At 45.6% G+C, this 22,924-nt stretch overlaps 1 protein-coding gene across 3 annotated transcripts in view; it reads right to left on the bottom strand.

Annotated features, from left to right (window-relative positions):
- The window catches only part of BBS4 (Bardet-Biedl syndrome 4), a 38,467-nt gene that overhangs the window by 9,543 nt on the left and 6,000 nt on the right, over positions 1-22,924 (bottom strand). For all 3 annotated transcript variants that reach the window (XM_071441912.1, XM_071441911.1, XM_071441910.1), the window contains 8 exons: positions 10,718-10,797; positions 8,021-8,084; positions 7,144-7,255; positions 6,519-6,591; positions 4,975-5,028; positions 3,469-3,596; positions 1,944-1,998; positions 492-560 (listed from right to left, as the gene is read on the bottom strand). In XM_071441912.1, the coding sequence (XP_071298013.1) occupies positions 492-560; positions 1,944-1,998; positions 3,469-3,596; positions 4,975-5,028; positions 6,519-6,591; positions 7,144-7,255; positions 8,021-8,084; positions 10,718-10,797 (635 nt within the window). The remainder of the gene's footprint in view (positions 1-491; positions 561-1,943; positions 1,999-3,468; positions 3,597-4,974; positions 5,029-6,518; positions 6,592-7,143; positions 7,256-8,020; positions 8,085-10,717; positions 10,798-22,924) is intronic.

The raw sequence follows: 22,924 nt of genomic DNA on the forward strand, positions 1-22,924 counted from the left end.
AACAGCCCTAAAAAGGGAAGCAGTTCCACAATGACAAATGAAACCCAGACACCAAGCTCAGCTTTCCAGGCCAGAGCCAAGGAAATATACACAGCAGCTGGAAGCACAAGGCTATCAGCAGATGGGAGAATAATAAAATGCAATATCACTTGCATCACAAGGGACCTGGCACAGCTCTTCAGGGATTTTTAAAATCCAGAAGATCTTCCTTCCAAAGTAAATTCCACCTGGCTTTGGTGCAACTTCAGATTAAAAACCAAAGGGATCAATTTAATATCATCCCATATTCTGCCTCCTTCCCTTTCCCTACCTCCACACACATCCAACTCCCTACCCAGGGAAACATCCCAGAAATGTATTTCACAAAAAGCTCTCTGGGCAGGATCCTTTCCAGTCTCTGCAGGCCCCAGATGCAGATGGCAGAGCTCTGACATGGCTTTAGGAGGTGTCCCCTCATGGTTCAGCTGGGTCACTTCCACTCCTCACCATACCTTGTAGTTGCCTGGGTCATAGGTAAGCACATTCCCAAGGTGTTCAAAAGCCTTCTGGTACTCCCCAGCCTGGAAAAAGAAGTACATAAGCATCAGAAATTCAGGAATAAGGGGAGTTAAGAAGGACAATACAGGGTTTGTGGGCACCAGAATTTCTGGTTCAGTCAGAAGAGTTTTACAGTGCTCCCATTACACACACATGTTCCTGTTTGATAATTCACAGAACACATTCTAAGAATTTGACTTGGCTGGATTCACTGTTCTGACCCAACCACAAATGAGCTCTGGGTTCACAGGTCTCTGCTCCTTTCTCTAGCCCAGAACACAGGCTACAAACTGCTACTCTGCACATCCCCAAGTGCCTCAGCACAAATTCCTCACTCCCCAGGGCTCTCCTGTTCAGGGCACTTCCCTTCCCTTGTCTTCTCATGGACTGAAGGTGTTAGAGGGCATCACTGTGGCCATATATGAGCATGTGAGAGCTTGGAAACACTTAAATCCTACAGACTGCAACCAGATAAGCTCCAAGGTCCCTTCCAAGCCATCCTGTGATTCTGTGGTTTCAACTGAACTCACCTAAAGCCCATCTCATTCCATGCCATGGGCAGGGACATCTTCCACTGTCCCAGGCTGCTCCAAGCCCCAGTGTCCAGCCTGGCCTTGGGCACTGCCAGGGATGCAGGGGCAGCCCCAGCTGCTCTGGGCACCCGTGCCAGGGCCTGCCCACCTCACAGGGACAATTCCTTCCCAATATCCCATCCATCCCTGCCCTCTGGCAGTGGAAGCCATTCCCTGTGTCCTGTCCCTCCATCCCTTGTCCCAGTCCCTCTCCTGGAGCCCCTTCAGGCCCTGGCAGGGCTCTGAGCTCTCCCTGGAGCTTCTCTTGTCCAGGTGAGCACCCCCAGCTCTCCCAGCCTGGCTCCAGAGCACCCTCAGAGCAGCCTGGGGGCCTCCTCCTCCTTTCAGGCACTACTCCCTATTCTTCTTTGCTTGTTCACTCTTTGGGAAGCCAGCTTCTGGAATAATCCAGCCCTTCCCATCCATTGCACAGACACAAGGATAAGCACACCTTTGTTATTTAAATTGATTCTGATTTTCCTTTATGGTGCATTAACACTCACAATTTCATGGCTGCTTTTTCAGGATAACTTGCAAGACTCCTGCTGCAGAAGCAAGGTAATGACTAGTCATGTTTTGTTATACTTGGAGGATTTATAACAGAGTTAGGGCTGTTGCCAAACAGAATTCCTGCTCTGGCTCTGCTCCAGGCAATCAGTTTGCTTTTAGCAGCAAAGACAAGATACAGAAAAGCAAGTTCTGTCCTGTTAAATTCAGTCTGTAGAGAAGCATGTGCAAGCAATGGGAAGGTGGCTAGAAATTAACTCTATAAAAAATCCAACAGGGTTATACTGAAAATAATTCAGTTTTTGTAACAGTAACAGCATTTAGTACCTGCAGGTAGAGTAGGCCCAGGGCTGTGAGGAGGTCTGTATTTTCTGGAGAAAACCTGGAACATAAAAGCCTGAGTTTGTTTTTCAGCCCTTCTAGAACAGGGTAAAAAATAGAACATGGAATTCTGATGCTACATTATTGTTGTATCAATCCAGGAAATTAAACTGTAATTACTAAAAACAATTATTAGAACTGCCATCATGGGGACTTCCCTTGAATAACATCACACCTCAGCTACCCAAATATCTTCTGGGGATTGGTGGGAAGGCACTAGGCTCTGTGAAATACATCTGGACACATAATAAGATAATGTGGTTTTGTTAAGCTTCAAAGTGAGTCTGAATCAGTGACCTGGCAATACAAAATGAGATTTTCCATTGTCTCTCATAAACCACCCTGTAAATCCATCCATCCTAAGCCTCTTGGGCCATGTAGGGCAGGCAATCCTCAGCATTCCTGATGGATTCTACACACTCCTCATCAGAATTTTAATTCACCTTATAAAAAGATTACAAATAAATAGGATGGAAACCACAACAAAAAAGGACAAAGCTGAGAGAGAGACACAATTTGTGGTCTCACTCACCCCAAAAGGAGTCAGTTTTTAATTCCCTGCTACCAAGACTTAAAAAAATCTGATCTGCACACTCACACTGGCACCTCTAAACTTCAACTACAACAGAACCACCTGTGCCTGGTGGAATATAGACAAGGAATAACAGACTACCCTGGAGCTGGAAACAGCAAGAAAAATGTCATAGGCAGATGAGAACAAAAAAAAAAAAAACCCAGGAATAAACAGGAATGAAGAAGAAAGGAGGGCAGGGGAGCACCAGGATAAGAACATAAACCTGGTAAGATGCTTAGCAAGGATTATTTACGTAATAAACATTCTAGATTAGTCCAAATGCCTGCCCAACCCCAGCCACCCTCAGGCAGCAGTGGGGCACACATGTAAGGAAACACTGCATCAATACCCCCTGCCTCCCAACACATTCCTGATTTTCTTTCCAGTGCTCGCCTCCATGGCAAAGCTGCATTTGAAAGCACTGATAATGCTTAGGAATGCCCTAAAACAAGGATATGTGGGCACTGAGGAGCAGGGATGGGGTGGGAGAAACTGCCTGTGCCCAGCACACCTCCCTCAGCCACAAACTGCTCTGAGGGAAAGCAGCAAGTGACCCCCAGGCAGGGATTCTGGGGGGACAGTCAGGGTTACATTGTTTTGGGAGATAAACCTTTGGCATGGATGAAGTCAGTTTTGGATCACTTTGCTCCCAGGCATCTCCATCCATTTGTTATTCCAATTTTTTCTGGCAGTCCTTCCAACAGCTCCCTTCTTCCCTGCCACACTGTTAGCAGGAGCAGAGACAGCTGAAGTGCTTGGAAGTGCCAGCTTTGCTCAGAGCCCCTGTAATTACCATTAGCTTTTTAATCATGGCCTCAATTCAGATCTGGGACACCAATCAATTTTCTCCTGGCATAGGATGGGAATGGGCAGATGGAAAAAAGGGATATTTCTTACTCTACAGCTTTCTTATATACTTCAATGGCTTTATCCATCTCCCCCTCCAAGAGGTGAATTTTGCCCAGCATCATGTAGGTCAGGTCGTGTCTGTTGAGCTCCAGGGCATTGTTGAGCTGGTCTCGTGCCTAAAAACACAACCAGAGAGAAGAAAAAAATAATAAATTATTCCAGAGCCCTCAGGAGAGCAACAGCTCATGAGTAATCCCCAACAGCCAGGGAAGGAGAACAGCCAACAAACATCCCCTGCACCTGGAGAACACAAACCCCAGCCCAGCTAATCCTTGGAACAAGCTCTGCACCAGCAGCCACCTGCTTTTAGGGGCAGTAAAAGGCAACACTTTCAAGCCAAGCAAGAGGCATTTGCCTCCCCAGGAGGAGATGAGCACGGGCCTGCTCCTGGATTTGAGTTGGTTTGGCTTGAGGGACTCTCTGGATTTGCTGGGTGAACTGATACTTTGCAGCTTATTCTTCCTTAAAATGCTTATTCCAGCAGTGAGGAAGTGAAGATCTCAGGGGAGGTGTGAGCAGGTCCCAATTTGGAAGGTGTTAGTGCAGATAACAAATCCCAAGTGTGAACCCACACTCCAGAGGCTGCATTTGCACAGGGATGCCTTGAACAGGGAGCACAGCTGGGGTTTGCTGCAAGGGCCACAGCACCCCACCAGCAAGGGCAGCAGGGAGGGGCTGGGCTAAATTTGGAACAAAAAGGGTCTAAATGCTGGTTTTTCCCTTAGAGTAGCTGGATCAGAGACAGCTCAGTGCTCACCACCAGCACTCAGGGGATGTTTAAGTGAGGAACTGGGAATGGCACGCTCAGACCTGGGAATAAAACTGCATTTCAACCTCCAAAACTCCTGTACTAACTCCAGGTGTAGTTCAAAAGGAGCTTCAGACACAGGAGCAAAACCTTCCCATGGAGGAAAAAAGGACCTGCTGCACCTCCAGCAAACAACCCCACAACTCCTTCCCTCTGAGTCTGCCAGACCCAAGGAGCCGAGGTTTCCTGCAGGAACTCTCTGCATGAGATGCAGCAGCTGAGCTGGGGAAATGCTTTGGGGTTTTACCATCACCCTTCCCTTGCTTCAAGAGGATGGAGCTGGATTGCTGCTCCTACAAAGCCAGCAGTGTTCCTGGGTCTGCCTTTAAAGGGCTCAGACACTGAAGCAGCTCTTATTGGAGCACAGCCCATTTTCTGTCTAGTTTGAGGTTTCTCAAACATTCCCTTTAAAACCAAAAATGTTCTCTGAAAACTCTTAGATTTCAGAAAAAGCCTCTGGCCCTGCCATAGGGTGATCTCCCTTTACACAACCTCAATGACTTGCAGCTGACTCAAAGTAATTCAACACACAAATGGAAACAGAGACAGCTCACAAACCTTTGCTCCCAAAAACAAAACAGTGAAGCAAAAAATTTTCTTGAAGCTTCTTGCTGTAAATGATCCATTTCAATCTACCAAAGACAGTGAAATTTCTGGGATGTTTCCTTGCTTCCCACTGACATTACCTTGTTGAAGTGTTTCAGGTACATGTAGCACACACCCAGGTTGTGGCTGATCTCCTGCATGAAAAAAAGCCAAATCAGCACAAGGTATGAAATAAAATCTGACAACTCTGACCCAGAGGAGGAGAGCCCTGTGACTGCCCACACCATTCTTGCTTTTCAGAGCAAGTAAACCTATAAATTCCAGTTACTTCAGGCACCCACAGAGCTCAAGTGGGGTTGTACACAAAACATTACAGTCCACTGAGCCAAAAACCACAGAAATGACAAACCTCTTCTGAGACATCAGACATTTTGTTTTCAGAGAACAAGGAGCACAGACTGGTTTCTTCATCGTGGTGTCACCCTCTAAAACTTGCTGCCCTCATGGGAGACTCTGTTTGGCTGTACATCAGTAGGATATGCACAGTGTCCAACCCAGCTGGACAAAACTGGAAGATGTGCCTCATTTCACAAAACACAACTTGAGCACTGGAATATCTGATATCCCTCTGGTATCCTAAACAATTTTGCACAGGGTAGGGAGATCCCTTAGGGATCCTAAACACTCTGGTCTGTAGGGAGCATCCCTGCCCCTAACTCCTCACCCACAGTTTAACACAAAAGTCACCTTCCCAACCCCAGCACATCCCTGAAAAGCAAAGTTCTCCCAATTTCTTATTTTATTCTGCTGAGCATTTCACTGATTGATCAGCTTAGACAGCCTTGACCTTTGGAAACTCTCTTACTTCCCCATCAACCTGTTTTCCTCCATGCAGCCTCTCCAGCTGTGCAGAACTGAATCAGTGACTCCAGGTTGCTGCAGGCTGTAGAATGAGGGAAGAGCAGAGTCTGATTCTGCTTCCAGTGCTGAGCCAGGAATGGGGAATAACTAATCAAAATACCCACTGGCATCTGCCTGCTGGGTTGTAAATAGGGTTACAAGCATGCCAAGCACTGGAAATGCAGGTGGAAAAAAGCCTTGTGATACAAAAGGTTTCTGAGCTGTCTGGCACAGGGGAATTTGAATAACACCAAAGCTATCCTTGTATCCTGAATTTTGGATGTACTGACAAACAAAGGAATGAGCTCACACATTGCAAGCCTACTTTAGAAACACTTTGCAGGCAAAACAGGCACCTGCAGAAGGCTGCAAGGCATGGCCTCTCCCTCACCCACTGTCACACCCTTCCCTTTGCAATGCTCTTCCTCTCTTTTTGTCTTTTTATACAGAAGAGCTCATTGAATCACTGCTCCTGCATTTTCAACGATGTTTTGCATTACAAAAAAGCTTTCCCAATTACTCAAGCAAGTTTTAATAACTGAGGTTTCCAAACTCTCCCCATATTTCCCTTAAAGCACAGATGTGGTTATGTTAAAATTGATCCTTAGCAAAGTTCCAACACACTGCTCAATTCTCTGTGCCCCAAGCCAGGGATTTGCCCCAGGGCATGGGATTTGGTTCCTGTGATCCAAACCAGGCTCAGACCACAGGCAGTGGGAGCTCACCATGGTTTGGGACAAGTTTGCAGCTATTACAAGGATCTGCAACCCCCCCAAACACTCACCCAGTCCTTCTCATCGAGTTTTGCTGCTTCATTGTACACTTCAATGGCTGCCTTATGCTTCCCCAGGAGAAACCTGCAAAAGGATTGCAATTCTTATGGCTTTCCTGTTTTCAGACCCTGCTGTGCAGCCACTATCACCTTTGCCAGTGAGAAATTATCTTATTTGCTGTATCTCCAGACATCTGCAGGAGAAGTTTACAATCTGAGCACTGCTCCCTCTCAGGACCAAGGTCATCCATCCTGACACTACTGGGGATGTAAGGAATGAATGCCCAGGCTCTGCAACCTGCTTTTGTCTCCAAAGAAAGAGACAGGTGCCCCAACACAACATTCAGCAACAGAAAAGGATCTGTAGGGTAAGTCTGCCCTGCTCAGGTCAGCACCTGTAGCTCTGGACCTTGAAATCAGTATCACCTTTCTGCCTGAAGCCCAAAGAAAGAGAAAACACAGAGCAGCCAGGCAGATAACAGAGATTCTGCTTAAAGAACAACCCACGCTTCTGGAAGCCAAGCCAAGTGTTGATAAGGAGGAAACATGTCTGGAATTAAGCAGCCTAAGAGAAAAACAAAGCATGGAAGTCCTGGGTGGCACATCCAAGAGAAACAACAAATAAAACACCACTCACAGGGATCGTGCCACCTGCTTGAGGTTGTCAGCACTTCGAGGGTTCAGAATGGAACATGTCTGGAAAAGTTCAAGAGATTCTTGAATTTTCCCCTCCAAGCGAAATATCAAAGCTGTAAAACAACATAGAGCAGGCAAATGAATCCATTCTCAGCAGGAAAACGTGCCTCTGACAGCAGGGAAAGAAGGAGGAGCACAGATCTATCACATCAGTGCTCCTCTGGTGCTTGTCCCTCCTGCAGCACCCACAGTTTTGTGCCCAAGGGCAGGACTCTGTGTGCCTGGGGAAATTCAGGGGTCAGAACAAAAGCTTTACGCTTTAAACCTTGGGCAGTTGCTTGTACAGATGCAATCTGGATTTCTCCCCTCCCCAGCCTCTCCTGGCTGCAATATGTCCCTGCCAGCAAATCTCCACAGTCCCCCATCATGGCATTTGGAATTGGAATGTCACATTTTGGGAGACATTTTTTAGGGGCTAGAGGGCAAGGCAGGAAGAGGAATGCCATCCTTAGAGCAAGGAGTGAGACAGTGATCACCTGGGGTGGGCAACAATCAGAAAACATGCATCTGTAACAGAATCAAACACACAGCAACACACTGAAGGTCAGGAACCCATAACCCAAAGAAGAACTGATGACAAATACAGAGAAAACAGGACATTTAATCTGCCCATTTCATGTGAAAATCCCAAATTTCAATACTAAATGGAGCAAGCAGAGGGGGAAAATTGTATTTTTTCCCTATATTCTATGAGAACATGGGGCAGGGAAATTCCATAGGTGAGGGAAATTCTGTGTTTCCCTCACCTATCCCCTGTATTGTTGTCTGTATCTCAAATCAGGGGTGACCTGCTTTAGTAAAAAGATTTTCAGACATACCTTGAACATAGACAGCATATTCACAGAGCCCTTGGGACTCCTGGAGCTGCTCTTTGATGACAGCCTGGAAGGACAAAATTGTAAACTCACATCATTTTAACAAAGTCGATTCCAGAGATTTGGTTCCAAACACAAAAACCACAACCCCACCTCTAACAAGGGCACTGGACCATGATGGGACAACCACACAGTGCACACAACAGAGCTCTGTGCCAGGAACACTGTGGCCCTTTTAGTATTGCTCTGTTCATTCCTATTCCCAAAGATAATTAGGTACTACCTGGGGAAAACACCAGGAGGCATCTCTGAAAGCATCCTCTGCTGATAAAGGTCTCTACTCCAGGCCCTTTGTGAAGAAATAAATTGAACTGGAGCAACTGCAGCTGAGTGAATGAAAGCCAAAAGAACAAATGAGGAGTGAACAGGGAAAAAAAAAAACCAACTGATGAAAATGTAAATTCTTGCTGGCTTCATCCACACAGCTCCCAGTTTGGGGTGGGTGGGGTGGCTGCAGTCTGGATACATTCCATAGCCACAACTGGTCCCACTTTTGGAGGATGAACACCCTGGACAGGAATCAAGAGCGTAATTTCTGCTCTGAGACTGCCCTTTGTGCAGAAGTGGAAGAACACAGGGAGTAAGAGTAGCTTCTGAGTGAGCAGTGACTGGTGCTTATCTGGCATTTCAGATGTGTATGGTCAGTAGCAGCATCCCCTGCCTCTGAGAGGAACAGAAGTGAAGGACCTGAAAACTGAACCCCAAATACAGCATGTGGGAGGAAAACTATTATTGAGAAAGTTATTCTTGAGAAGATATTAATTGAGAAGTTACCACTGAGAAGGAAAGTTCTTATTTACAACCCTCACTCGTAAAGAGAGGAAGGAAAAGGAAAAAAGGCCTGAGCTGCTCTTCTCTCACCTGTACCTGATAATTTATCTATGTAACTCTTTACAAAGTGCATGATTATAAAGCACTGTACTCAGAAGTAACCAACATCTCCTCAATTCACACACTCTGGATTGTTCCATCTACATAAACCTGGATTCTCAGAGCAAGAGAGGGCAATAGAGAGCTATCTTTTAGAGAAATCTGATTAATTCTATAAACCCTAAGAAGTCCCACAGCAAAAGGCCCTCAGCTGAGGAATATGATCTCAAATCCCAGATTTCTTCCCCCAAGTTTATTTAAGGTGCTGATGACAGAATTTAGACACAACTGGCAGGAGACCAAGCAGTCTCTGTGTCATCTGCAGCTGCAGACTCTCAGGGATGTCTGCCTGGCACCTTGCTCAAGCAGCATTGAAAGGGTCAAAATCACTTTATTGCCTTCACTTTGGGGAGTTGATGTCAGTAAATAAACAGTTTTTAATGGCCTTTTAGTTCATTGAAAACTATGGGAGATTTTAAACTCTGTTAGAGAGGGAGCATTTCAAAGCACTGATCGGGAAAGACCAAAATTCATTAACACAACAGGTCATTTGTTTCTCACTAAGACTAAGCTGATGGATTTTAACAACACCCAAACCATCCTGGAATCTTCCAGTTTGACTGCAAAAACACTGATTTTTCAGCTCTGAGGAAAAGGAAAGCTGGCCTGCCAAGCAGAGCAGTATTTATTAGCTGTCTTCTCTCGATTTTCCCCTGCTATTTCCTTGCTTCCATGACTGATGAAGACATGGACACATCAGTGTTGCCTTTATATCATCCATTTGTTATTTTCTCTGGTTTCCTGAGCTGCACATATTTTTCTTTTCTGTGCTCTGTGATTCCACATCCCATCACAGAAACAATCAACACACAGAATCACACCAAGAAACTCCACTCAGACCACAAAAAAGGGAAACAATTTTCTGGTTTGAGGGCCAGTCCAGCTTGTGTCTCTATCTATGCCAACCAAGATCTGAAATTACTGTAATGATACAACTCCCTGGCTCTGTTAATTAAGAGCTAAATGAAATTCCTCCAGCCTGCCCATTTCCTAAGCACCTCCAAGGCTTCTCCAGCAGAGGCAAGTCCTGACCAAACTGGTGTTTCAGAAGCCAAAAAGACTTTTCAGATCTTTGCTGCACATGCCAGAATCAGAATGGGAACTCTTGTCCCCTCCTCCTGCCCATGGGTGCATCATCTTCTTGTGTTCATTTTATCAGAAAAACACACTGTTAAATAAAAATCTGCCATTTCCTTAGTCCACTTCCCATTATAATTCCAGACAACCAGTTCTAAACTGCTCACCAAGCCCAAGATGAATTAGAGCATGCCATGGATCATGTGTAAAATGAAAGAATTTTGCTCAAGAGTTACCAGGATGGTTTTTATTTACACTTGGTAGTAATGTTTCCCTCAACTGAAGTGTTTTCATAGTGTCCCTGTAGTACCATCAAGAAACCTGCACTGTGGAACTGTGTTATTATCAGTTTGGAAAGCCCTATCCATCACTTGGAACAACAGAGGTCTGCAGTTCTTTCCATTTTCCCCTCCCAGTGACATCCTGAGCTCACAGACTGCTCCAGAGAGCTGCACCCTCAGATCCTGAAGGCAGCCAAGGATTGGAGACCACTGAAGTCATTTTACTCATGTTTTCTCTTGATCCCTTTCTTCCAAACAAAGTCAGGAAAGAGAGTGGTTGGGAAACTGTCAAGAAAACTGTTTTGTCATGACATCAGTGAAATAATTCCCACATTCTGGAGGCAGCTCTTACCTTGCACTCCTCGTAGTCTCTGCGGACGTAGAGCAGATAAATCAACCAGTTCTTCCTCTCTAGGAGTGGCAGCTCTGGGGCTGTACATGGAAAATATTCACAGAACACAAGGAATCAGACTGAGCAGCAGACAATCTGGGAGAGATAGTCCCAGCCACCCCAACTGCCTGCACAAGGCAAGGAATTCAAGAACTGCAATTGCAGTTAATGATTTGACTTAAAGGCTGGAGTGTGGACTTCTAAACAGGGTCTGGTTTTATTCTACTTCTCAAATTCGTGGATAAAACACCTTGTTCAGGATAGACACTAAATAAAAGCTCTAAGCAGAAAACCTCCACCTACTGGAAGATGGTCTACTGGAAGGTGTCCCTGCCCACAGCACAGGGTTGGAACAAGATGGGTTTTAAGGTCCCTTCCAACTCAAACCAGTCTGGGATTCTAGAAGACTTGAGGCATCAGCTCCTCCTGGAGCAGATCCTGGAGTAAACAGCTCCACACACACATTTTAATTCAACACCAACACTGGTTGGAGGAATTGCATCTTTTCAAATACACAAGAAGGAAGGAGGAAATGAGTTGGATTCACATTTTGAATCTAGGGCAAAAGAATCAAAGGTCTTAAGGATGAATTTCTGGGACTGAATGAGCAGGAAACAGTAGATAAACACAAAAAGAGATAGGAGACATGGGGTCTGAAAGTGTGAATAATTTCAAAAGGTCAAACTTAGTTCTTTGAATCTGTGAAGGGACTATGAAACATCACAGGTCTGAGAGACTGAAGCTACTGCAGAAAAACATTTGATGCAGTGGAGGAGGAAGCCTTGTGCTCCAGCATTTCAATGGTGCAGAGCTGGCAGCAGTAATTATGGCAAATCACGGATGGATGTTGCTTAGCGATATCCACGTTGGGTTTACAAGTTGAACACACTGCTGTGCATTTCATTAAGGCTGAGAATGTATTGCCTGGGACTGGAGTCTCCATTCCGAGGGGTAACCATAGCAACTGGCCCAAAAGCTCCGTGTTTGCAAGTCAATATTGTGACACGAGCACAGAGGCAATGGCAGGCGAGGGCTGGGGCAGAGCTGGGGGGACGCAGCACAGGGACACCTCCTGCAGCACAGGGACACCTCCTGCAGCACAGGGACACCTCCTGCAGCACAGGGACACCTCCTGCAGCCCCAGGGACACCTCCTGCAGCACAGGGACACCTCCTGCAGCACAGGGACACCTCCTGCAGCCCAGGGACACCTCCTGCAGCCCTGGGACACCTCCTGCAGCACTGGGACACCTCCTGCAGCACAGGGACACCTCCTGCAGCCCCAGGGACACCTCCTGCAGCCCCAGGGACACCTCCTGCAGCACAGGGACACCTCCTGCAGCCCCAGGGACACCTCCTGCAGCACAGGGACACCTCCTGCAGCACAGGGACACCTCCCAGCACAGGGACACCTCCTGCAGCCCAGGGACACCTCCTGCAGCCCAGGGACACCTCCTGCAGCACAGGGACACCTCCTGCAGCACAGGGACACCTGCAGCACAGGGACACCTCCTGCAGCCCCAGGGACACCTCCTGCAGCACTGGGACACCTCCTGCAGCACAGGGACACCTCCTGCAGCCCCAGGGACACCTCCTCCAGCACAGGGACACCTCCTGCAGCCCAGGGACACCTCCTGCAGCCCAGGGACACCTCCTGCAGCACAGGGACACCTCCTGCAGCACAGGGACACCTCCTGCAGCACAGGGACACCTCCTCCAGCACAGGGACACCTCCTCCAGCACTGGGACACCTCCCAGCACAGGGACACCTCCTGCAGCCCAGGGACACCTCCTGCAGCACTGGGACACCTCCTGTAGCACAGGGACACCTCCTGCAGCCCTTTGGAGGGAGCAGAGCCACCCCCAGACACGCTGGCTCAGCTCCAGCAGCACAGAGCAGAAGGTGACACTGGGGAGCCCGGGGCCCTCTGCCATCAGAGGTGAGGATGAAGAAGCCCTGCAGGGGAAGGGCTGGTGCCAAGTGTAATTATCTTTTGGAATGGCTGAGCTTTAATCGCCTCTGGAGCACACCAGGCTCTCCTCCACAACCCCACATCAAGTCCAGTTTCACTTAGAGCTCCTAAATCCAACATCCTTTAGCTTTTGAATTTGGAAAACATTTCACAAAGCCATTCTCATTTTCTTGGTTTCTGGAGCACACCAGGCTCTCCCCCATAACCCACATCAAGTCCAGTTTCTCTTAGAGCTCCTAAATCCAACATCCTTCAGCTGCTGAATTTGGAAAACATTTCACAAAGCCATTCTCAGTTTCTTGGTTTTTCTTTCTTAAATTCCAGAGTATCCATCTAGATTTATATTAGAGCTGAGAATTAAATGTGCACACTAGCAATTTAAGGTCAAATAGCTTCTAAAGAAGGTTCAACTACCCTAAAACAAATAGAAAGCCTGCAGTCCAAACAAAAAAGTAATCCAAACACACAAAAGAGTAATCCAAACAAAAGAGTAATGCAAACAGGCTGAGCTTACAGAAACGCACAGATCAGGGATCCAAACATTCCCAAATTCTACTCTGCTGTGGAGTATCCAGATCTTTGGAAGTAAAGCATTTTAATAAGCATGTTCCCAGATCAGATTAATTGATTTCTGATAGCTTTATGTTTCCCATTTGTCCTTCTTTGAGTGAGAGGATGAAGGGAAGAGTCAAGAGGCTGCCTAAATAGTCACAAATTGATTGAAACCCCACTATTTCACATCTGAAGCCTACTCAGGGGCTACCAAATTCACTGACACTCTGTAATTCCTTCCCTGTGCAGGTTATTACCAGTGCCAGGGTGTGACAGACACACAGCACCTGGGGGTGCTGGAAATGCTCTGTCCCATCCCTGGAAGTGTCCAAGGCCAGCCTGGATGGGGCTTGGAGCACCCTGGTCCAGTGGAAGGTGTCCCTGCCCATGGCAAGGGCTGGGATCAGATGGGTTTAAGGTCCCTTCCAACCCAAGCCAGTCTGGGATTCTGTAAAAGCAGCTGGACCTGTGTGCCCTTCCTGCCTGGCATCTCCTGGTGCCACTATCTGATATAAAACCACCAAACCTGACACACCTGGGCAGTTCCCACCTTCTTCTGTAAGTATGGATTTAAAGACAGACCCTGCAAACCCTATGTACCCATCAACATTCCACTAACAGTCAGAACTGAAGCATCCTTCACCATTTTGTGCCTATTAATACAGCCTCAAATTAGAAAATCCTGCAGCTGTCTGAAATAGGGAATAGTCAAAAGAACTCCAGACACACCCCACCAGGTCTCCAACCATCTGTTCATGCCTTACTGGGATGGTAAAAAGTACCATTAAAGGTTAAAATACACACCAGTGTTGTGGGCTAAGATAAGATGCCAGTACACCAGAGAGGGGATGGAGGATTGCTTGTTTAATTCCTGAAGGAAAGAGCTTTTTCACACTTCTGAGACAAGAAGGATGTTGTACTCCACTCCCACACCATGGAAACGCCTGCTGGGAACAGGGATGGGAAGGAAGAGATGCTGAACATCAGACTGAGGGCTGAGCAGAACAACAGGCTGCAAAGGGGAATGGGAAAACCCAAGGAGTTGCCTAAAAGTGCTGGGATGGAGAGAAAATGGAGAAATGGAAAGGCACTGTGAGCCCCACTGTTCACATCTCCAGATAAACCAGCTCTGCTTCCCCCAGGGATGCACCTGTGAGCTGAGGAAAACTCTGTGTGATTGGGAAAACACAGGGAGATTTGATGCTCCTAAAAGTCATTTGGAAATGGCAACAAGGCTGACTGAGGAGACACAAATCACTTTTTTTCCTTCTTTCTCCCTAAGACAAGCAAATTGAAAGCAGACCAACAATTCTGATGTTTTTCAAAATCTGTGACAAAATTCATGGTTAAATTTGACACAGGAACATATCTGATCCCCCCAAAAATAGCTGTGGGAAGTAAAGGATTATTACCAGGCTCTGTGCCCTATTCAGATGCAGAAAGAATTAATGGAAATTATTTGTACACCTCTCCAGAGCCTCAACCACTTCATGTGCATTCCTGCTTTCCCACAAAGCAGTGGATACCTGCTCCTGGTGTATTTATCTCCCTCAGGTTTGCTCCCCCAGCCTGCTGATAAGGGCTGGCACAGTGCAATGGGTCACTGCATTCTCCTGAAGAAAATGGAAATACAAATGCCTAGTAATTTGGTTCTCTAGCTCCAGAGAAAGGGAATAAAACACCTTCTTCAATCTATGGACCTTCAGGATTTTCTCCTGTGTCACTGCTGTATGAAGAGACACTTTTCTTTGTCACCTCTAGCAATAATCCCAGGCACTGCACAGGTTGGAAAAGTGTGGTTTAGATCCTTCCTAGCAGTGAAGAAACAAAAAGCCATTATTTGCTGTAAATCAATCTGCCCAAAGGCCAGCTCAGGAAAACACAATCATCAAAGAATTTGGTATCTACATCAAAAAGAGTTTATAACTTGCATAATTGTCTTTCAGCCTCTCTTTTGTGGGACTACAAAAGTCTTGTGCCAGGGAGTCAGCCACCAAAAATATGATTAAATGCCTTTGAAGTGTGTTTTGATTGAATTCAAAAGGGAATCCATCTGATCCCCTCGCTGGCCAGTGATTGATTGCACCAGCCACTTCCAGCAATGTGATTTTTCTTTCTGACAATGCTCCTTTAAGGAAGCCACTGGAGCAGAAACCCTGACAGAATCAGAGTAAGATCATCAGATTTGTATCTGTGCTGCTCTATCATCACTCTTCCCTTTATTCCTCCTCTTATAGATTTTCTCAGAGGACTGGAAAAAATAATAATGAGTTATTCCCTTTTGTGTAAACCTCCCTAGGTAATTATTTTGTGCTTGCATCTTCATATTGGGTAATTATAGCTTAGGGATGAACTATCAAACAGTGGGGTTTAGATTTAATAAAAGGCCTTTAAATTGCTGTAAAAATAAGAGGGGAAAAAAGGCCCCAGAAGCTCCTATGAGATTTCGTGGGGGAAATGATTGCTAAAGCACCAGCAGGAAGAAGTGGCTCAAGAAAAGGTTTCAGTCATCTCAGAGAGAAAAAACCAGTTCAGAGCCCAGCCCTCCTTCCAATCCAGATTATTGGAAAGGGTCCAAGCCCCAGTTCACCCCTTCCAGCTCTGAACCCAACCTGCAGCAGCCTGAGCAAGAGCAGCAAAGGGGCAAAAGACTCAAGAAGACACAAGAAGAACTTGTTATGGCCCCAAATCCCCAAGAACCTAAAGCACACATAACATACAGCACAAAGAGAGGTCAGAAAAGCTTTGCAAAGGCAGTTAAATAGAAGTAGTTCTAATTTTTTTATTCTGCAGTAGCTTCCTGAGCCACAGCCTGGATCCATTGTGGAAGGTACCACATATGTGGGATAGGTTTTCTAACCCGATTCAGCTGTCCCTTTCCAAATTCTAATTCAAAATTCCATATTGCAAAACAGCATCATCCAAGAACAGAGATATTTTCAAAACTAACAAACACCCAGACAGTGCCTCAATTCTCTATTGTGACATTTTGATATTGAGGCAGCAGAAGCACAAAAGAATTTTATAAAGTGAATCAGAATCCCAGGATGGTTTGGGTTGGAAGGACCTTAAAGACAATCAAGTCCCATTCCCCTGCCACCTTCCATTGTCCCAGGCTGCTCCAAGCCCTGTCCAAGCTGGCCTTGGGCACTGCCAAGGATACAGGGGCAGCCACAGCTGCTCTGGACACCCTGTGCCAGGGCCTCAGCACCCTCACAGTCAAGAATTTCTTTCCAATATCTATGTCTAAATTCATGATTAAATTTGACACAAGAACATATCTGATCCCCCCCAAAATGGCTGTAGGAAGTAAAGGATTATTACCAGGCTCTGTGCTCTATTCAGATGCAGAAAGAATTAATGGAAATTATTTATATACTTCTCCAGAGCCACAATCATCTTAATCTGCAAGCCCCAGTGTCCAACCAGGCCTTGGGCACTGTCAGGGATGCAGGGGCAGCCCCAGCTGCTCTGGGCACCCTGTGCCAGGGCCTGCCCACCCTCACAGCCAGGAATTCCTTCCCAATATCCCATCCATCCCTGCCCTCTGGCAGTTTCAAAGCACAGCACCTTGCTCTGAAGTCAGAGGAGGAAGCAGGGCTGTGGCAAGGAGAGATGCAGGTTTTCAGCTCCCATCACCAGGCCAGGCTCACTGGAACACACAGCAGCAGGACTGGGTGGGTTTGGACATTCAATCCCCACTCCCAAGTTATTCTGCTCATTGCCTTAATGGCAAACTCCCAATGGCATAAAGACAACCCACTTGTCTCTGCAGGAGAGCCTCCACATCTGAGAGGCAGCACATGGAATTCTGTGGGAGTACCACCAGCCCCATCCCACACTCCCAGCCCAGCCTCCAGTGGCTGTCTGCTGCCATTCCTGCCAGGATTACCATTACTGCCACTCCCAGAGCCTGGGGAAGGTGCAGCCATAGCTGTGGTTAGAGCCCAAACACAGCTCTGTGCTCTCCTATCCGTTTAAATAAACATGGATAGGGAGGATGAGCCCATCTGTGCTGTCTCCTTTCTGCCTTGAGCTTCACAAGCTGCCAACGCCAGGAATTCCTCTCCAGTTTGGAAATCCAGTGTCAGGGAGGGAATGAGCATCTTCTGGGCAAAAATTACATTAAAATAATAGGGCACACACTCCGACAGCTTCTACAGAACAACACAGCCCTGCAGGGAATTGGATTTTCTGAAACAAGGTATGATAATGGAGAGAAAGCATTTGTAAGCTCTAATATCAATCTTCTTATCAAGATTTAAAACTAACAGACTGCCTCGGTGTCAGAAGAGCATCCTACAAATTTCCAGCAGAGCCAAATTTGACAAGAAATCCTCTTCCTTCCTCAGACTCTTTTACTGAGACTGTGGCAGTATAAATACATGAGAGCTTTGAAAGAAAACTAGCACAGGAACATTGCTCTTCCTACGCCCAGATCCATCCTTGGAGTTTGAAAATGGAGCTGTTAATGTATTCAAAACTCAGTAATAATGAAAAATAACCCCAAAACCCAGCACTCAGAAGAGGCTCTACGAGCTGTATTTCACTCACCATGTGTGAGGGAATATATGTGAGAATAAAGGTGTTTGTATGCACAAACCCCTCTAAAATGGATATAAACAACAACTAAAAAAGGACCAGCTTTACACTGCAGCCGTTCTCTGGTTAATCCCTTCTCCCTGTGTTTTCCTGTTTGCAAATTGTTGCTGGAGCACCTTTAAATCAAGCCCTAAAGCCGTGTGGTTGCTGGTTATTTACAGTCAGCTGGGGTTAATAAAACTCATCACACACAGCCCAGTGCTGGCTGGAGCTGTAACTCATCCCCAGAGCTGCCTCCCACGGTTTAATAGCTCCACGAGGTGCAGGGAAAGCTGGAAGGAGCCTGGAAAACAGAGGTTTAAACAACAAAAAAAAGCAACATTTCTGACTCTCCACCTCCCCCTGCAGGAAAATTAGCCAGGGATAGATGAAAGACTTCAAAATTGTATCTTAAATCTGATTTATACTCTAGGGCATGGGGAAGAAGGGGCATTTTCTCTTGCTACTATGCACTGCATAAATCTCATTGAGTTGCTTACTCAGATTTGTGGCTTTTTTCTGATTTAAGACATTTACAGTTCTGAGTTACTCCAAAGAAAGATGGTTTCCTTTATGAAACAAATACCCTGATTATTCAATTAATTTGCCATATGAATAGAATTGATTTATTTAATTATTTGTGTTCTACTCCATGCTGCTCAAGTTCAAGGTGAAGTGGGATGATCTGTAACTAAACACACACTTGTCACCCCCCTGGACCTCCCAGTGACAGTGAGGCTCCCAGGGGCAGAACCAGTTTGGTCACTGGGAAATCCCTGTTAGCAGTAGGAGGCTGCTGAGGTAACACTGGGCAGCCCTGAGTCCATGTGGAGGGGATGAGATTTACACACATCTTTAACACAAAGACATGATTCTGATCATTACTCCATAAAAAGTTGATATCAAGCCTGATAATGCTCAATTCAAGTCTAAAATTTGATTCAAACAAATAACACTGGAGAGAGGTTTAGTAACAAATACCTTTAAAAAGAAATTTGAAAAATTTCTATGGTTTTTCTGAAAAATGAGAATTGAAAGTCTGTTTGCTCTTCATGAGCCAATTTTGACCATCAGTGCTGACTGCTGAGGAGAGATGTGCTCAGAACAGAGGAAAACCAAAAAATAGGGGGAAAAACCAAAAACCAGGCTACTTTATATGGCAGTTCTAAAGTCCCTGAGGATGCAGACACCACACTTGGAGATACTCAAGGCTCCAAGTCCTGGCATGACATCCAACTCTTCTCTGTTTAAACCATGTTCTGCCTGATGCCTGGTGCTCTTGTAGGCACGGTGCAGTCTGAGCCCTCTCTGGGTGTGTGTTCCCAGATGTGGGGAGCAGAGCACACCATGGCAAAGGCATGGCAATAAAATGCCTTCTGGACAGCAGAGGTGGTCTGAGATACTCACTGCTGGCTCCTCTCTGCCTCCTCCCACAGCAACACTGGCATGGGAGATATTTCCCCCACATGTGGCTGCAGGCATTCCCAAAATAACCAGCTTCTCATTAATTCCAGCATCAGGAGCAAAGTAGTTTGGGGATTTCCAGTTCTAATCCCTCCTCTGGCTTTAATTCCTATGCTTAGTCTTTTTCTGTCTACAGCATGAGGTATTTTACATGAAAATTGAAACTAAAATAGTTGGAAGGCATTTGTAAGAAAAGCTTTTCCTTTAGAAAGCAAAATAAAATTCCAGCAGGGAGAGGACCAGAATCCAGCCACATCAATCTTTGATATTTCCCACTCCATAAGGAATAGCACCTAGAACCTGTCCTCAGTTCATCCACTGCCAAAGAATGCTACATTGAAGGAATATTACAGGAACATAGATCTATTTACACAAAAAAATATAGAAGCTGGTCTTGCAAACATTTCAATACTCCCTAGACAAGACCCTATAGTTTGAGTTCTTCCAGCCTCATTGCCTCAGGATAAAGTTTTCCAGGAGGGAAATCCCAGCCTATCCCAGGATGAACATTTGCCTGTGCACCTTCACTCTTCCCTACTGCACCAATGTGTTAATGCTATAGTCTTTAATTACACAGTCACAGAAGCACAGCCTGCCTCCTTCTAATTAGAAGTATAAAAATGAATCACAGTCATGCAGGGAATGAAATTATTGAGAATTATGAATAAACCAGTGACAAAATCCCAGGACTTGCAGCGTGTGTAATGCAGCTGGAAGCGTTGGCAGTGAAGGGGACAAGCCCTGCAAGGAGTGAATGGAGATATTTTTTATTCAAAAAGCCCTCAGTGAGCTGCTCCTTGCTCAACATGTCCTGTCATTCCTGTGCCACAGATGCTGCTGGAGAGCTGGGCTAAATGCAACAGGTGATTCTGTCCCTCAAGACTCAGATGCCCAAATTCCAGCTGCACAGACACTGGGAATTCTGACTCTTGAGTGAGCTGCATCTCCTTCAAGTGTCTGAAAATGAGATGAGTGAGCTGCCTTGGGCTGTCTCCAAGGTAAAGGAGAGGAAGAGGCATCCTTAGGAAGGGATCCATCCCAGCACAGGTGGCTGGGAGAGGTCAGGGAATGGCACAGATGCCCTTTGCACTGACTACGCATGGAGCACGGCTGATCTGCTGAGACTTGCTCTGCATCACAGATACCTCAGTGCAGAGAGATGAATCCCACCCTTCCTAAATTTGTCACTCACTATTTTTACAGAATTATTTTTAAATTCCCACCAGGAGATGCTATTTTTATCTGTATGCAGCACACCAAAAAACTGCAGCTGAAGGCTTTAAAATCAGAAGACACTTGCCTGGCACCAAGGACTTTCAAAGAAGCTTCAAAAAATGAATTTACCTGTTTTAAAAACTGGCACTAAAATGTTCCCTGTTGTGCTGCCTGCAAAGGATTCCCTGCTCCTCTAAGCACAGATATTAATATACACACACAAGAGGGCAGAGCTGTGCTAGCACATTCCAATTTAAATATTACCAGTTCTTTGCAGTGCAGGGATTACTGGGCTGGTATTCTGGGGAGAAGAGGATGAAGTGAAGGATATTATAGAATTTAATTACCCAGAAATGATAATCCATTTTTTTAATCTCACTACTCAAAACTAGCAGCTGCATCAGATCCTGAGCATCACACACAGCACTCGCTGCTCCCCACTTATCGGCGAGATGGAAATACCCAAGTCTCTTACATAAAACAATGATGTAATTACCAACTAATCTAGCTTCTTTAGGAACCAATTTCTTCCCACAAGGCTGGGGGTTCAAATGGACTAAAAGATCTTGGCTTGCATGTGGCCAAATGGAAGCGAATGGGTATGGACAGATAAGGGCTGGATTGGCTCCCTCCGACCATGACATTCCCACTAAGGCCTTTTCTTTCTGACACACTTAGAAGTATTAATTAATTTAACTCAAGGGGGTTGTTTTTATCTGGATTTCTCAGGCAGCTTCACTCTTACAAGTTCAAAGGCAGCTTTGAAGCCAGCTCAAAGAATGGATTTATATTGATTTAAGAAACTGTACCAGAAATTCAGAAATGATCAGCACTGTGAGTGCATGGAATCGACTCCACGGGGTAGAGAGTTCCTGCTCTTCCGATTAAATACTCACAGAATCCCTCAAAACATCTGCAGGAGCAGGAGGGATCCCCACTGGTTCATCTGGGCAAGCAGGAGCCACCCAGAGAGAGACAGGACAGCTTATCAAAAGCCACTTACCTATTTCTGCATAATCTGAGCATTATTTATTATTATTTATTGCATTCTTATCCATTAGCATTATTAAGAGCCACATTTTGAGATTGTTTATTGGCACTTCCTAACCAGAGCCACCACCCATCAGGCCAAGCAGTGCATTCTAATATATTCATTTATATGATACTTTTCATTTCATGTCTCCAAATGTTTTGTTAACCAAAAGCCTGCAGCATCCAAAACCTATCACTGGATATTAGGCCAAGCTTGTGGTTGATAAATGGAAAGCAACAAAAGCCAGAGCACTTTGCCAAAGGTCACAGATAAATCCTTCCTTCAAACCCTAGAAACAACAAAGCACCCAAAAAATACCCCAATGCCCAGGCCCAGGAGAACACTTGATGTCTGCTAACAGTTTCACAGGGTTTTCATTTTGAAAATTATTTACCTGACCCTTCCTGTGGTAAGTGTAGAGGTGGTTGATGACAATTCAGAATTCTCATTCTTGACAGATTAATGGATTTTTAGGACAAGTTCTTCCCAGTGATTCAAGCAAAATCAATTTTGCTTCAGTGAGTTTATTATACTGTGTACATATTTAGGATTCTACCTTGTCATTAAAACACCATCAGTGCATCTCAGAAAGTCTGAGGTCTCATATTCATGTAGAAATCCAAATGCATTTAAAATTGTCCCATTAACCTCTGAACTGTTATTAGATAAACACGAGCTCAGAACTTACTTTCTAAACGTTTTTTCCACAATAAAGGGAAATAAATTGGAGTTATGTTCCATAAAAATCAACAATACAAGCTGGTAAAAGCAATTCTCCACTCCAGTACCATCAGATCCTATAAAATTATTTGATTTGCCTGTGTGGGAAAAAGAAAGTGGGAAAAAGATGGGAGACAGCCTATCTCAATTCCAAACCAGTAAAGCATTTAGGAAAATATCTGATTAATTTAGAATGCAGGAGGGAGATTAAAACCCCACCTCAGCACACACTGACATTAACTCCTTATCACTTCAAGGAACAGAGCTTGAATTTATTTATTCCACCCTCAGTTGCTTGGGGATCAACAGAGGGAGAGTTATGGATGGAGCAACAAAGGGAACTGATTTTGGGAGCAGCTCTCCCAACAGGGGATAAAGGACAAAGTAATGAATGCTACTCCTGTGTCAGCTGCTGAGGGACAATTGTCACCAAGGGTGGCCACAGATACTTGGAGGGAGTCACTGTTAATTCAGGGAGTGCTGTTAATTCAGATCATTGCATGGAGAGATTTCAAACCTGATTCCACCAACACCATCTCCTCCAGAACCTTGCTGAACACTCCTCCTCTCCCTCAGGGCTGGCCTGCCTACAAGCCAGAGCCTCCCAAATCCCAACTTTCAGGCTTTGGCA

Source organism: Agelaius tricolor, unplaced genomic scaffold, assembly GCF_023055355.1.
Source record: "Agelaius tricolor isolate 1412-34295 unplaced genomic scaffold, bAgeTri1.0.p SCAF_16, whole genome shotgun sequence".
NCBI classification, from domain to species: Eukaryota; Metazoa; Chordata; class Aves; order Passeriformes; family Icteridae; genus Agelaius; species Agelaius tricolor.